At 52.9% G+C, this 13,903-nt stretch overlaps 7 protein-coding genes and 1 non-coding gene across 8 annotated transcripts; 5 read left to right on the top strand and 3 right to left on the bottom strand.

The window, feature by feature from the left end:
- Positions 1 to 114: 114 nt before the first annotated feature.
- Positions 115 to 2,198, top strand: BZA05DRAFT_410748 (Glutamyl-tRNA amidotransferase subunit A, mitochondrial). Its single transcript, XM_051484933.1, has 5 exons — positions 115 to 420; positions 508 to 604; positions 662 to 787; positions 846 to 1,021; positions 1,069 to 2,198. Exons 1-5 carry the CDS (start codon positions 150 to 152, stop codon positions 1,971 to 1,973), a joined length of 1,575 nt encoding a protein of 524 aa, XP_051335552.1. The 5' UTR covers positions 115 to 149; the 3' UTR covers positions 1,974 to 2,198.
- A 320-nt stretch (positions 2,199 to 2,518) lies between these two features.
- Positions 2,519 to 4,472, bottom strand: BZA05DRAFT_410747 (nucleoside hydrolase). The gene is made up of 4 exons (XM_051484932.1): positions 4,049 to 4,472; positions 3,891 to 3,992; positions 3,659 to 3,828; positions 2,519 to 3,595 (listed from the first exon to the last, which is right to left on the bottom strand). Exons 1-4 carry the CDS (start codon positions 4,084 to 4,086, stop codon positions 2,649 to 2,651), a joined length of 1,257 nt encoding a protein of 418 aa, XP_051335551.1. The 5' UTR covers positions 4,087 to 4,472; the 3' UTR covers positions 2,519 to 2,648.
- A 220-nt stretch (positions 4,473 to 4,692) lies between these two features.
- On the bottom strand, positions 4,693 to 6,632 carry BZA05DRAFT_461439 (serine carboxypeptidase S28-domain-containing protein; the record flags this gene model as incomplete). The annotated part of the gene is made up of 6 exons (XM_051487680.1): positions 4,693 to 5,182; positions 5,248 to 5,713; positions 5,772 to 6,052; positions 6,119 to 6,236; positions 6,303 to 6,396; positions 6,462 to 6,632. The coding sequence occupies 6 exons, from the start codon at positions 6,630 to 6,632 to the stop codon at positions 4,693 to 4,695; spliced, it is 1,620 nt and encodes a 539-aa protein (XP_051335550.1).
- Positions 6,633 to 7,718: 1,086 nt separating this feature from the next.
- On the top strand, positions 7,719 to 7,805 carry BZA05DRAFT_t278. The gene has a single exon. It is a non-coding gene; the product is annotated as a tRNA-Glu (tRNA).
- A 97-nt stretch (positions 7,806 to 7,902) lies between these two features.
- BZA05DRAFT_410743 (uncharacterized protein) lies at positions 7,903 to 9,118 on the bottom strand. The gene has a single exon (XM_051484931.1). It carries the CDS (start codon positions 8,972 to 8,974, stop codon positions 8,129 to 8,131), a length of 846 nt encoding a protein of 281 aa, XP_051335549.1. The 5' UTR covers positions 8,975 to 9,118; the 3' UTR covers positions 7,903 to 8,128.
- A 4-nt stretch (positions 9,119 to 9,122) lies between these two features.
- BZA05DRAFT_182235 (uncharacterized protein) lies at positions 9,123 to 10,447 on the top strand. Its single transcript, XM_051479317.1, has 4 exons — positions 9,123 to 9,464; positions 9,522 to 9,949; positions 10,148 to 10,233; positions 10,295 to 10,447. The coding sequence occupies exons 1-3, from the start codon at positions 9,208 to 9,210 to the stop codon at positions 10,192 to 10,194; spliced, it is 732 nt and encodes a 243-aa protein (XP_051335548.1). The 5' UTR covers positions 9,123 to 9,207; the 3' UTR covers positions 10,195 to 10,233; positions 10,295 to 10,447.
- BZA05DRAFT_182311 (uncharacterized protein) lies at positions 10,178 to 11,737 on the top strand. Its single transcript, XM_051479318.1, has 4 exons — positions 10,178 to 10,233; positions 10,295 to 10,472; positions 10,527 to 11,037; positions 11,107 to 11,737. Exons 2-4 carry the CDS (start codon positions 10,342 to 10,344, stop codon positions 11,335 to 11,337), a joined length of 873 nt encoding a protein of 290 aa, XP_051335547.1. The 5' UTR covers positions 10,178 to 10,233; positions 10,295 to 10,341; the 3' UTR covers positions 11,338 to 11,737.
- On the top strand, positions 11,221 to 13,396 carry BZA05DRAFT_182233 (uncharacterized protein). The gene is made up of 7 exons (XM_051479316.1): positions 11,221 to 11,662; positions 11,716 to 11,800; positions 11,860 to 12,096; positions 12,149 to 12,291; positions 12,365 to 12,487; positions 12,547 to 12,858; positions 12,936 to 13,396. Exons 1-7 carry the CDS (start codon positions 11,354 to 11,356, stop codon positions 13,263 to 13,265), a joined length of 1,539 nt encoding a protein of 512 aa, XP_051335546.1. The 5' UTR covers positions 11,221 to 11,353; the 3' UTR covers positions 13,266 to 13,396.
- The last annotated feature ends 507 nt before the right edge of the window (positions 13,397 to 13,903 follow it).

Below are 13,903 nucleotides of genomic sequence, written 5' to 3'. Positions count from 1 at the left end.
GACAAGTAGCCGAACCACATGACGTGCACTGCAAGCTGCCAATCTCAGTCCCGGTCGACGGGTAACTGGCCCATGACGTTATCCGAGACCTCGAATTTGCTTCACTGTCAGACACGGAAATCTCCGCCAAGAAACCCCACGCCTTCGAAATGCGAATACTGAACTCCTACTCCTTCCCGCTGGGTATCACCAATGCAGCGCAGGCGGCGCTCACAGTTGTGGATGCCAACAAACACCTCAACATCTTCACCGCCCTACATCCTGCCGAAAAAATACTGGCCGCGTCCGTGAACGCTGAAAAACGAGCGGTAGATGGCGGGGTGGGCAAACTCTCCGAACTGGACGGCCGGCTAGTCGCGATTAAAGACAATATCGTGACGACGGACCTTCCAACCAGCTGCGGCAGCGAGATGCTCCGAGGTTCGTTTCGACTTCCTCCGTCCAACAACCAATGCCATCCATCATGCGGATTTTCGCGGCGCAGAAGCTGAGCTGAGGGGAGATCAGAGTATGTTTCGCCCTTTGATGCGACTGTGGTGGCACGGCTAAGGAGTGCTGGCTGTACCATCATGGGAAAGACCAACATGGATGAGTTTGGCATGGGGTTTGTGGATTCTGTCTCCGTGGGGTGGAGATATTTGTTGACGGGTGGGCGTTGCAGATCACACTCAACCTTTTCGATTCATGGTGCCGTTCAGAGGCCGCGATACCCGTGGCGCGAGCCGCGCTCAGCTGGCGGGAGTTCTGGTGGTAGTGCAGCTGCCGTTGCCGCGGGGATGTGTCATGTGTTTGTGTTCCCAAACTGTCGTCGGATACTCATGTGGGCAGCCGTTGATATCTTCCAGCGCTCTAGGAACCGACACGGGGGGCTCTGTCCGATTGCCTGCCTCTTACTGCGGCGTTGTAGGTTTTAAGCCTTCATACGGTCTCCTCTCGCGATGGGGTGTGGTTGCATATGCAAACTCGCTTGACACCGTTAGCATACTGGCTCGAAACACGCTGGACGCGAAGATCGTCTTCAGTATGTTCTCGCTCTCATACTTCCCAGCACCGGCTGACACCGCCCAGAACTTCTAAACGCATACGACCCTAACGATCCCACCAGTGCCACCGTAGACACCCGCGAGCGCGTCGGCAAGAGCCTCGGCGCTCTCCACGAGAAAGCCCGGGTCCGGCGCTGCTTGCGCATCGGAGTCCCGGCGGAATACAATGTGGCAGAGCTCTCTCCGCTCGTTCGGCGGTCATGGGAGAAGACACTTCGTCTCCTTGCCCTGCGTGGCGCCGAAATTGTGCCCGTATCACTCCCCAACACCCGCGCCGCCCTCGCAGCATACTACATTCTCGCGCCTGCCGAGGCCTCCTCCAATCTCGCACGCTACGACGGCTTGCGCTATGGCCACCGTTCCTCCGCCGATCGCTCAGAGGAAGACAACATCCTCTTTGCGCCTACCCGTGCGGAGGGATTCGGTCCAGAGGTAAGACGCAGAATTCTCCTGGGCGCGTATACGCTCTCCTCCGAGGCAATCGGAAACTACTTTCTCAAGGCGCAGCGTGTGCGCCGACTAGTTCAGCGGGACTTCGACAAGGTTTTTGCGCAGCCCAACTTTCTGGTGCAGGCTGCAGACACCCAGGAGACTCCGGACGGCGTAGATGCCATCATTGCCCCCGCCGCTCTTGGAGTCGCACCAAAACTCGCGGATATTGAGAATCAGCGGCCCGTGGAGGCGTATGCTAATGATGTGTTGACCGTGCCGGCAAGTCTCGCGGGAATCCCGTGCATCAGTGTTCCTGTCGGTGAGGAGGCGAACGAAGAGAACGATGGTGAGGGTGGTATGGTCGGTATGCAGGTTATGTGTCAGTGGGGCGATGAAGAGAGGTTGTGGGAGGTTGCGCGCTTGATTGAGAATGACTCGGACGCTAAGATTGGTAAGGGTGCGAGGGATCTGGGGACTGTGTCGGTAGCCGCAGAATAGGCGGAAAGAATTGGGGAATAGTCAAGCCACGCTGGGTAATGGGTCATATCTCATGTCGGTAATATGATGACCGGACTTGTCGATACCCGTTAAATTCAATCGGCCTTCAATTAGGTTACCAGTTGCTTTTAGAGAGAAACTGAAATCTTCCGAGTTGTCTGCCTGGAATTGTTCCCCCGTTGTTCGAAGCATGCCACGGTCCTCGAGTGTGCCGCACATTAGGAAAGACCGTTGTGAGATTTCTGCCCAGGTGTGGCTCTCCTTCTTCCATCGTCTTCATTGCATGAACTGCGAACAGATTCTGAGTTCTGGGGGAGGTGAGGAGACATTTGAGGGAGAGAGAGAGATCTTCCTCTTTTATTTCGCATCCAGCCTATCTAGACTATGGCGAACCGTCACACTCCTTTCCTGCCCACTCTGGCCGGCCGGGGGTTAGGACCCCGTTACCAGCCAGCACGATGTGGCGCCAGGAGACATTCGATAGGTTTCACCGAATGACGAAGGGTGTTTTGCACGAGTGATATATCGTATGTGAAAAAGGAGTTAATGAAGATAAAGATGTGATTATCCACAAATACTCCTCCACAGGCTGTCCCTTCTGTCGAAAACACCTCCGAAAACACCACCATCGGCATCAACCCCCAGCGGCTTCCCAAGACGGCACAGACCCCATATTCAACCAAAAATCCTCCTCATCATCTCCTCGCCCAGGATTTCCCCCTTCCACCGACTATCCATCGCCACCCTAACCCTATTTCCATGGCCCTTATGCAACCACACGCCTCTATCATGCTTCCTAACCGGCAAGCTCAGATCCTCCTCCGCCTTCCAGCGGCGCCTATCCACGACGGACATACCCCTCGTCCAATGTCCCTGCGTCTCCACCCTGACATCGACGTCCTCGCGTATCACCCAGCCGTCAGGCTGCATCTCCCTGGTGAGCACATACCAAATCGTCATCGGATCATGCAGGGAGAGGTGCACGTCCTGCGGCCTCGTCTCCGCAAACAGCGTTTGCATGTGTTTAAACGTCGCGCCCAGGAACGTGCCGACCCACTCCGCGAGCGGCGATCCTTCTAGCACGCAATCCTTGGTTGCGGCGTGGAACGCATCGAACGATAGTAGGTGGAACGTCGTGATATCCAGCGGCAGCATGGTCAGGTTCAGTTTCCGCGAGAGCACCTCCGGGTACGCGGGGAGATCGATGCATTTCGGCATCGTGGAGGATGGCCGCGGTGAGGTCAGTGCGTAGATCCGGGCGGCGGAGACCGGGCACGCGTATTGGTTGAACTCGGCGGCCGGGGTCACGTTGCCTTCGATCTCGAGCGTTCCGCCCATTACTACTACTTCCTTGGCCTTCAGGAAGGTTTCTGGGTCTTCGGCGGCCGCAAGCGCGAGGTTACTCAACGGCCCCGTGGCGACGATGGTGATGGTATCGGCCGGATGTGCGCGTAGGATCGAGAGGATCTCTTTGTGCGCGGGCTGGGATGAGGGCGTGAAGTTCGGTGGCAGCTCTGGGATTGCTTCGCCGTGCTCCGTGGAGGTGAACAGATGCGACCACATCTCCTTTGGACTGAGGTGGGGTGCAGTTTCGTGGACACCTTGTAACCCGTCCATTCCGTCTGCACATATGTCAGCGAGCACTCGTGCAGAGCGACTGGATAGTAATGTGAGCAGGTAGTTACGGAAGTAATCGTATTCCAACACAGTGCCCTCAAGGGGTTCCGTAGCTCCCACGGCGACAACAGGACAACATGCCCCCAGCGCCCCGAATCCAGCAGGACGTCCATTGTCAATTCTCCACTTCCGCTCCAGATCCAGCACATGGAACAGCGCTACGACGTTACGAAGACAGCTGGGTCTTTCCGTTAGCCAAGCTCTATATATTCCCGGGCGAAGGGAGTCGTATGTACATACCACTCCACGTCGACATTGCCAAAACAAACAGATATCAGAAGAATCTCGAGTTCTTCGGGGTCGGCGGAGAGCGCAAGAAGGAGCGAAAGTATGTCGTCGCAGCTGGCAGCCGGTTAGCATCATGGATTTTTCATTGTTGGGCTGGGGGTGAGGGCTACCCAGGGTCAGTATCGATGATGATTTTTCTGGGCGCCATGATGAGTTGAGTATTCGGTACGAAATGGAACTCTCTTTGCCCGGGGGAGGGCCATGGTCTTTATGGGTGTGCCGGGCCCCGGTGAAGAGTGTTGGCGTATGTAGGATCGAGAGCCTTGGTCATCAACTGCCCGGACACCCGTATGACGGTATGAGTCGACTGCCGCCGGCACTAATGGATTCCCTATCGATTCCGACTTCTGATTTTATGTACATCTGTACAGAAGAAAGATCCGATGTTCGACCTGTCGCCGTCTGCCTGATTTCCCCGCATTCTAGCGTCCCCACTCCCGGTGGGAGGGGTGGCGGGGGTTCGGTCCCTGCATACCGACTCCCAAACTGCAATGCAGGAACTTGGTCTTGTAAGCGATGGGCTGAGGAGTCAGCGCCACTTGATATAAATAAAGAGACGGAAATCCACTATCTTTCGTTGAGCTAGCCTACTACTCTCTATGGTTTGGGCACTTGGATATAGCTACACGAAATTCAAAAACCAAGTACATAATTCCAAATACAACTCTGATTATTCGTACTTATGCAAAAGAAAAGCTATGAAGAAAACCCCCCGCATCAGGTGTACAATACATAGCCTTCAATTCCACGCATCTTAGTTTCCATCCGACATAGATCCTGCCCGGAAACACTTCAACCACTGTCTCAACGCGGCAGCAAACATTGCGTTCGGCTTCTTCGCCCGCTTTTCGCCCGTATAGAAGTCGTACGAGTGCTCCGAGTTCGGCAAGAGGTATCCGAACACCTCTTGGTTCCTCCCACTCTCCCGCCGATTGCACTCCCGCGACGGCCGGTCCGTGACTCGTATCGATGGTGCCCCCGGCTCGCTAGAGAAAATGGATAGTGCTGTCCAGGGATCCCACTGTCCGGCGGTCCAGAAGACTCGGCTCGGCCGCATGTTCCAGCCCCCTGTGACAGCGTTGAGCTTCTCCGTCTGCGGCTCGGCTGGTAGGAGTCCGGAGCTGCGGCCGTCTGGGAACTGTCGGTAGCAGTTGTCTTGGTGGTATTGCAGTGAGTTGTAGCGGGAGCTGAGGGCGTGCGGCCCAACATTGGTGGGATGGAAGAAGCCGAACTCTGTGCAAGACCTAAAGTGCTTGGGTTAGCGGATGCTTAGGAATGCGTTGTGTGTGTATGTGTGTCGGGTACGTACTGCCATGTCCAAGATATCATGGTTGGATGCGAGGTGCGGCCATCGAGACGGCAATTCGGCGTTTTATAATCATTGCGCACAGGGCCTTCGCAGTAATTCTTGCCGTCCCCGTTGTACCTGCTCACGAGCTCGGCATGCAGCGGCCAAGCAGCCCACCGGTCGGAATAGAATGCTCCCTGCTTGCTCTCTTCCCTCGGCGGCTTCACGGCGTCCATGTAGTTGCAGAATTGACGTAGAACCTCGTCCACGCCGTCCACTTGGAACATCTGGTAAGGCGCCGCAAAGGTCACGGCGAAGCCGGCATTGCTGTTTTCTTCGACCGTGCGGCCTAGATATTGGCGCTTGATGCCGGCGGCAGTGGTGGGATGGGAGAGTTGGATGTCGACGTAGTCAACTGCCTTCTTGATGTAGGATGTGCAGTTCTTGAGGCCGTAGTGGACCATTCCTCGGTAGACCTGTTCGTAGTCTGCAAAATCCGAGGTGAGCATCTCAACAAATTGTACCTAAGGGGGGCTGCGACTTACAGACGGACATGTCCTTCTGATGCTGGACTATAGCCGAAGAAGCGTAAGCAGCAAATACTGTCTCCGGATACAGCTCTCGCAGGGTAGCCGCCCGAGTTCCACCGTAGCTCGAGCCAATAACAATCCACGGCACCTGCTTCGGCGAGACGCCTAAACTCTTCCATTGAAACTGGTTGGCAAACACGACAAAATCCTTCAGAGAATTTTCGTTGGTCAAGTACTGCATTTGCTCGGCGGTGGTATCGAGATTGATTGGGAATGGTGAGCTCTCGCCGTAGTACCTGCTAGTGTTTAGAAAACATCCCAACGAGGTGGTATCTCAGTCCACGGAACGCTTGAAGACTTACCGATGCTCCCAGATAATCCCCATTCCGGAAAACTCCTCAAGATACTTGTTGAAGAAAGTTCTGCGCTCCGCCAAGTGGGCGAGAAACCACGCTCCATCCGCTTCGGCTGGATCATAGACTATCACATCGACGTATCAGTCTTTGTCTCCACGATCCCTAGTCTCTAGATATGCATTCAATTTACCGAAGATAGGTCCTCCGGGCTTGTAGTAGTGATCCTGAACCCAGTAACGATTTGAGAAATTGCCGGGGTGACTTCCGCTGTGATCAATTGGCAGCTGTCGCAGTTCATTCATCAGCATTTTGTAGGCAAATAGGAAGTTTGGAATGGTTCAGCGCTTACAGAAAAGCTCCCCGCATAAGGCACTGGCAATGGGACTACCGGAGGCGTTTCCACAATTGCAGCGGGGTTTTGTTCGATATGCTCGGGCTTCGGAATTCCTATGGTGCCATGGGACTTTGCGAATGCCAGGAGGGCCACCACCACCAGGGCCGAAAACTGGAGAACTCTCATCTGAAGACTTTGAGGGTGTGAAGGTGCTGTAGAACCCGGTGGAAAGGAATGAATGAATGTGAAGGATGGAACTGGAATGCTGAAGTATCGAAGACGTCGGGGGTTGTATTTATGTCGGATTGGATGTTGAGAAGTCTGTCGTGAAAAACACAGGTCCTGCCGCAAGTGTATTTTTGTACCGGGGAGTCCACAGGGTATTGAATCGAGAGACAATCGTAGTCCTTTGTATGTGCATATTTAGTGGGTTTTCGCGATTGATTCTGCGGGTGGGGGGGCGGAGGGTGTTGTGTTTTGATGCAGGTACGCAGCATTATAGTAGCGTACTCATTTCCTAATCCTAGGATCATTCAAAAGAACTTTTTGCAAAGAGATGATATAGGCCTCTGGTAGTGTACTTGATCACCATCCGACGACTCTGCTTCATTTCTGTCGATTGGACCCGGCAGCGACGCCACCCGGCTGCATCCCGTCTAAGTCCCCACCCTCCAGTTTGGGACCTGTGTTGCTGACTATCACCATAGCTTCGGGTTGCGGGGCATAGTTACAGCCGTACATACCGGATTGGATGTACTCTAGAGTAAGCGCGAGTGAAGGTGCATGTTTGACAGAACAGCCTCCTGTTGTTATGTTCGCCAACACCGTATGCGGTGAGCGGACTTGCACAGCAACAGCTTTGAAGGCGACGTCCATACCAGGACCTGGTCTGCTAAACGAGGGACCAAGCACTGCATCAATCGAGAATGTGGGCAGCGGATGAATCAGTACAGCGTGGAATGCTAAAGTAAGGAATAGCGGGCTCTTCCGAGCTCCTCTCCTGATCCCTACATACATGTGCTAGTTCTTTGTTCTCAACGGTTACCTACTCAGTTAGGTATGTTGGGTGTATAGCGATACTCACCTTGCGAGCGGAATTACTGTGCTCTGATAATTGCTGTGCATGCGGTTTGCCGTGCCTTGTGAGCAGTTGCCGCGTTGCTAAGATTTCAAAAACGAAGCCATTGTGATGTTCATGTGCTGGCCAAATGCAGTTCGAGTGTCATCACAATGTGCTACGTATATAGCTTGCTGTAAGATTCACCAACAATATCCGTTATGGTGTAGTGGCTAGCATCGGCCGCTCTCAAATAGAGCATTAAAACCGGCCAGACCGGGGTTCAATTCCCCGTAACGGAATTATTCTTTTGCTCCCCTTCTCCGCTGTGCCTGACAATCCGCAGTCCCCAGAATCATGTGGCAATTCATCTTAACTTTTCGTTCATGACCATATCGTGCCATCGTGTCCGAAATACGCAGATGTAGGACAGATGGGAACTTATTAAGCATTCAAGCTCCAAGGTACTATACACAGAAAAGAAGTCCATAATAAGATGTTATTGGATCCCGAAACACAAGGAAGCAAAACGAAGGACACACGAGTCCATCGAAACACCGAAATATATGCATCACAGAACCGTGTGACACCGCAACACCTCGAGAGAACACATCATTTGCACCATTCATTTCCCAGCCAGAAGCTTCTTCTCCTTCAGCCGCCTCACCCGCGCACTTCTCCTCACTCCTGCTTCTCCGAGCCCAAAAAACCTCCTCCTCCACATGTTACCAAACTCATCGGGTCCACGGCGACGTATGTCGGCAACAATCTTTTTGGTAGCTTTCATGATGGAGCTTGGGGCTGTTAAGCGGGGCTTCACAATCGGGACCTTCGCCGCCGCCTCAAACAGTCGGAAACGGAATCCCCGCCAATGCACCAAAGTCTGAACGGTGTCCCTCAGATCCTTATCGAGCACGGGGTTGTTCTCATCGAGCACCATCATCTTGGAGTTCGAGCTTTTCAGAACGATCGGTTTCACCGCAATCACGGCATCTCTCACGTCCTTCGTAGTCTTCCTCGCGGCCGCTTCCTGATCCATTGCGGCCATCACCGTGGCAGTGACCTCCTGCACTTCGTGCGCGCCCGCACTGGCTACGGCGGCCTGCGCGGCGACAACGGCCGCATCAGCGGCATTCGCCTTCACTGTGGAATCGGAGACGGCGCGCTCGAGACGGGAGATCAGGTCGTGCTCCAGCGAGGTGACGCGACGGGTCAGCGGGTAGGTGCCGTGAACCCCGAAGATGGAGAATGCGTCTGGATTGGCGGCGAGGAAACAGTAGAGACTGCGCGGCGAAGGTTGATTGATCAGCGAGAGGATGATTTCCCACAGGATGTCGAGATTGCGGTTCATGGTGGGGGTTCTGAAGTGGTGGGTGACTAGGAGCGATTCACAAGGCGGTTTGTTGCGGGATATGTAGAGTATGTACTGGTGGGAAATGTTGCAGGGTGGGCTTCGAGAAGTGTCGTACATAAATGCCGATGGTAGTGTGCAGGTTGTCGAGACTTGGCGGCACTAGGGCGAAGATCCGCGGATCCGGCGAGGCGGGGACGATGCGTGTTTAAATTCCGACTATTTACTTTGCATGTGATGTGGATGTGACTGCTGCTCGTAACATGGTCTGTAACAACCGAGAAAGGAGAAAACCCGGAGATTGTATGAAAGAGGCGGAGGCTATGTGACTTTATTTGTACACGTGACTGCAGATGACGTCAAGCTACAGGCTCTATACCACCTTCGCCTTGCGCCCAAACTCGAGACAATGCGGCGCGGGCTCGACAACATGCAACCCAACAACTGTGGCTGTCGGCCAAGCCCACGGACGGAGAGTGTCCGAGTACTCAGGAGAGGAGGGGTGGGTTACGAAGATGATGGCCTCTCGAGATTTCCGCCAGTTAACCCGACCCGAGTCAGCCAGGCTGACCACGCCCTGGTCTACCCAAAATTCCAGCACGGCTGTGAGGTACCTTAGCCACTCAACATAGCCTTTCTGGTACATAGGTAGCTCAATCCACACCAGAACCGCCGGTCCGACAGTGACGAAGCGGTTTTTACTTCATCCAGCTACAGAAAGCCATTGGAATATCAGGCTTATCCTAGTTATCGTACCTAATCAACTCTTCAAGCGAAGAGTGCACCGTCATTTGTCAGTTTTGCTGAAGGGCAGTTTGCTATCAACCGCGTCGATCGGTCCCACCTACGTCAGCCGTACCGACCGGCGACACACGCGGTCAATCCGACCTGCTTCAGTTGTACAGACCGGCGAGACACGGGCGTGCCCAGATACCCCGCACGATGAATGGTTTCGATTGTCAGCCTTTGCTGCGGCAACCTATGTACGCATCCATAGAGAACACACCAATCCTCTTCTACGTCGAAACCACACACATTCTGTATTACACAGCTTCCGAATACTTGACCTCACCGCGACAACACAGCTATGCACAGGTACTCACCCCTTGACCTCGTATCATGGTTCCTGTACTAGTCAAGTGACATCTTATCCGAAATCAAGGCAGCACAGTGTTTCTCGAACTCCGGTGACCAAGATGAGGAGACTCTTGCGAAAGCATTTGTGGTGCAGCTTTTGGCTATCGAGCTTCGGGCCACAGGCACCAAAAGCTAATATTTTGCCTGTTTTGACAGAGCCAGTGAGCTGTTCCTCAAGGCCAAGCGCGTTGACAAGGCGGTAGAATGCCAAATTGCCGCTGGGAATCATCTAGCAGCCTCAGGCGAGTTACCCACTTACAATCCTTATCACAGAGTGAGATCAACTGCTAACAAGCCTTGCAGAACTTTTGGCTAAGCATGGAAAATCACAACGCGCCGCTTGGGCTTTCATGGATGCGAATGCACCTAAACGGGTGCTGAGGGTATACGTTGATATTGCTGACCACGAAAAAGCTCTGGCTACCTACTTCCATTCCGGGCTCTTCGCCGATGTGGCTGAAATTGCTGCTCTGCTCGAAAGGTGCAGTAATTCGGAATCCGTCTTATTTTGCTCCCTCTGACTAATGATTCCAAGGCTTCCACCGAGCAAAGAGAATTGTCGGAGGCAGTATGCACGATTATTCTATCTGGTGTTCTCACAGAAAAAGATTGTCTTGACGAAAGAGCAACGCCACAAGATCTGGTTGTCCATTGGACCGATAGAGTCCGATTATCTGCTGAATACAGTCAGAAATTTCGAAATGCTGAACCATGTCGTCGAAATGGAGAAAATGAGGGGAAGGTATCAATATGCCTGTGAGCTTGCGGCGAGAATTGGGCTCGTGGATGAAGCGCTTTTACTACTCACGCTACATGACACCGTCCTGCCCGATTCCGAATTGGCAAATGTTATCAACTATGTGCACGCACGAGAGTTGTCAACTGGGTTGTGGATGGAGATGGCGACCTCGTCGAAAAGCGCCATTGAAAAGACTGCAGTCCTGGAGTCGCAATGGCAGAGTATTGCCAAAGCATTCGTTATCTTCATCCAGGAAGGAAAACTACCAAATACAGATTCCGTTCTGAACGACTTTCTGATTCTTCTGGTTCGTATACACCTAAACAAGCCTCACTGGGCGTGCCTATGTACTTGCTCGATCTGACTTCAACTATAGGCCGCGAAGCGTCTTCCAGATCTCATCTCCCAGTACCCGGAAATTGATCCCAAGGATATCCTTGACAAAACGGTCAGAATTCAACGAAGACTATCAACCGAACGTCCTGTGCAACTCTCGGTCCTGCTATCCCTAGGCATCTACCCTACCGCTGACGGAAAGCATATCGCCTTGCCTTACTCTCCCCCGGGAATCGTCCCGAAAATTGACTTTCCCTTGTCATGTCATTGAGAATATTCCAGCCAACATGAAGCGATATGTTCGCGGGATCCTAGATGCAGCGCAGACAGCCTTAGATGCAAGGCTAAGCAAAGAGGCCGAAGCGGAACCAACTGAAACCGCGGAGAAAACAACCGGAAAGGAGCAAAAGAAAGCTGGAATGGAACAGGAGAAAGCTAGAAGGCAGCGGGAGAAAACTGGAAAGGAGCAGGAGAAAGCCAAAAAGAAGCTGAAGAAGAAAGCTGAAAAAGAGCAGAGAAGAACGCGAAACAAGCAGAAGAAAGATGCCGCAGCCAGAAAAACGTTTCCTACTGGTGGCCAGTCTACAGCGATAAATGTGGGTCTACATGTGGGCAGGTTGTGGGATTCCCGGATGCTGATTTGTTAAAGAGTTCTTGGATACTTAGTCGGAAACTCGCTGAGATTGACGGAATATACTCGCCATTGTGGCGCATTGTACCAGCCGACTACCGCTGTATGAGCTCCACGGTCACTCTCAATTTTCAAGAAGCTTGTGCTAACAATAACGGCAAGGTTACTTCTGGAAGGAAGAACTGATTCGACGGCTGAGTTGTACTTCATCGCACACGCAGGATCCTACCGTTCTTCTTCAACTGCAAGAGAAACTGCGCACTCCCAAATTTGAGAGCCTCCGCCGCCCGCTTCAGGAGTTTTTACTATCCTCCCAGTGCATCGTGGCCTGCAAGAGAGCTGTCGCTTTCGACGTTCTATCAGACTTCCTCAAACGGATGAGGTCGTCAGAGCTCTTGAGTATGTGGCGGTCTGGTCTCCTGAAGAAACCTTGCGTGCTGAAACTTGATAGGCATCGAGGATCGCTGGTACACGTACTGGGGTCGGGAGATTCAGCATTCGAACCAGCCTTATTTCGCTATGTCCTACGAGATTGTAACCTGCGTCCGGAATGTGCGAAAGAATACGACTGCACGTGATTTTCCAGGGCCTTTCGTATGATCCGTTTTATTTGATCCCAATTACTCGTTGCATTATAGAAGGCTAAGCTGACCTGCTATTTCTATAGAGCGAGAGTCTCCACAAGCTTCTTTCTCGATTGGAGCATATTCAGGATATCTCTAACGAACCGGGAGAATTGGTTCACTCGGCATCGGTACTATCGGTTTACGAAGAGCTGGTTATCCTATTGGTATGTGTACCCAAGACCTTGATATGATTAGTACTCCCTTCGCTGACAGATCAACACAGCTATTTCTGTCGCGACCTGAGGAATTTGTGCTCCCCAAATCCTGGACCGTGCTGCACTCGTCCTTGCCTCTCCTTGCGAAGATCCCGAGATTTATGTCGGAGCGCGAGACGTTCTGGTACCAAAGCCTTTTGACCAGGGTGATCGCCCTGCTGTGCAGACTCATATGCCGTGTCGAAACAGAAGCACCTACTTTATCGGCAGATGGACTGGCTCACCGCGCCGTCTTGATCATCATAATCGCCATCATCAATCTGGGGGACTTGAAGCCACTTCCGATCGGTTACCGTCGAATGTGGGACGCCACACAAAAGGTAAAAGAACCTTACCCGTGACCTCCCCATGCAGAATTCACGAACGGAAGTATTCTAACCAGGTACACCCACAACAGGTGTTTGATCTCGGAAGTTTGCGTCCACACGCCAGCTTCTTCCAGAACTCTCCGCCAGGCCAGCTCCTGCAGGTATTGAGTGACGAGTTCGCAGCATCTACAGGATACGCCGGCAAAGACCACCTGCAGGTGGTCGTGACGGACGGCAGCACGTGTTCTATGCCGTTGCCGGCGGTCTACCTGGGCCTCTCGAAACCACTTGCAAAGCGCCCCGAGCCCAATCGGCGGGAATCGCATGCTTCGATCCTCGTGAGGGAAAGGATGAAGGCGGCGTACACGCATGTTGTCAATTATAATTGGCGGATGCAAAGCTGTGAGGAGCTTGGCTAGTGGGATGCAGATAATGATGAAATGAGTGGCGTCCTACGATGGGGAGGGGGGATTGTGTCGGAGCTCTACTGGGATTTGTTTCATTTCCATGCTGTATGAAATATCAAAGAGAAAGTTACGCAATAACCGTGCTCGTGCAACTGCTATCATGGTCCGGTAAGCTATCACTAGGCGACGGCGCAACAGCGATATCTGTGGCCATGGCTATGGAGATATAATTACATGCGAAGCCTTTCTCTGCACATAAACGGAACAGTGATATACATGGCCGTAGGGGTGCTGGCTCCAGCACTGTGATGCCCGTGCCAGAAAGTTTAATGCAAATCAGTGGACTCATGAGCCGTCACTCGTCCGACTAAAACTCAACAACAGAAAATAAATTCACATCTCGCCATCCGCTCCACCTGCCGCATCAACTCGATTCGCACCGCTCATCATAACCGCTCTTCCAAGCCCAACGCCTTCCAGGTTCCAAGTCCATCCCACTCGACCTTTCCCAGCCACCTATATCATCCAACCACCCGACCATCCAACCATCCGACCTACCTGCTTCTCAATCAGCCCATCTCAAGATGACCTTCCACCCGCGCCCGCTCATGCCCACCCCAATTACACGTAAATTTCTAGCCTCCATCTCC

This window comes from Tricharina praecox (assembly GCF_024521635.1).
Source record: "Tricharina praecox strain CBS 144465 chromosome Unknown BZA05scaffold_33, whole genome shotgun sequence".
NCBI classification, from domain to species: domain Eukaryota; kingdom Fungi; phylum Ascomycota; class Pezizomycetes; order Pezizales; family Pyronemataceae; genus Tricharina; species Tricharina praecox.
Note: the sequence above shows the minus strand (reverse complement) of the source record. Positions and strands in the feature narration are given on the sequence as shown.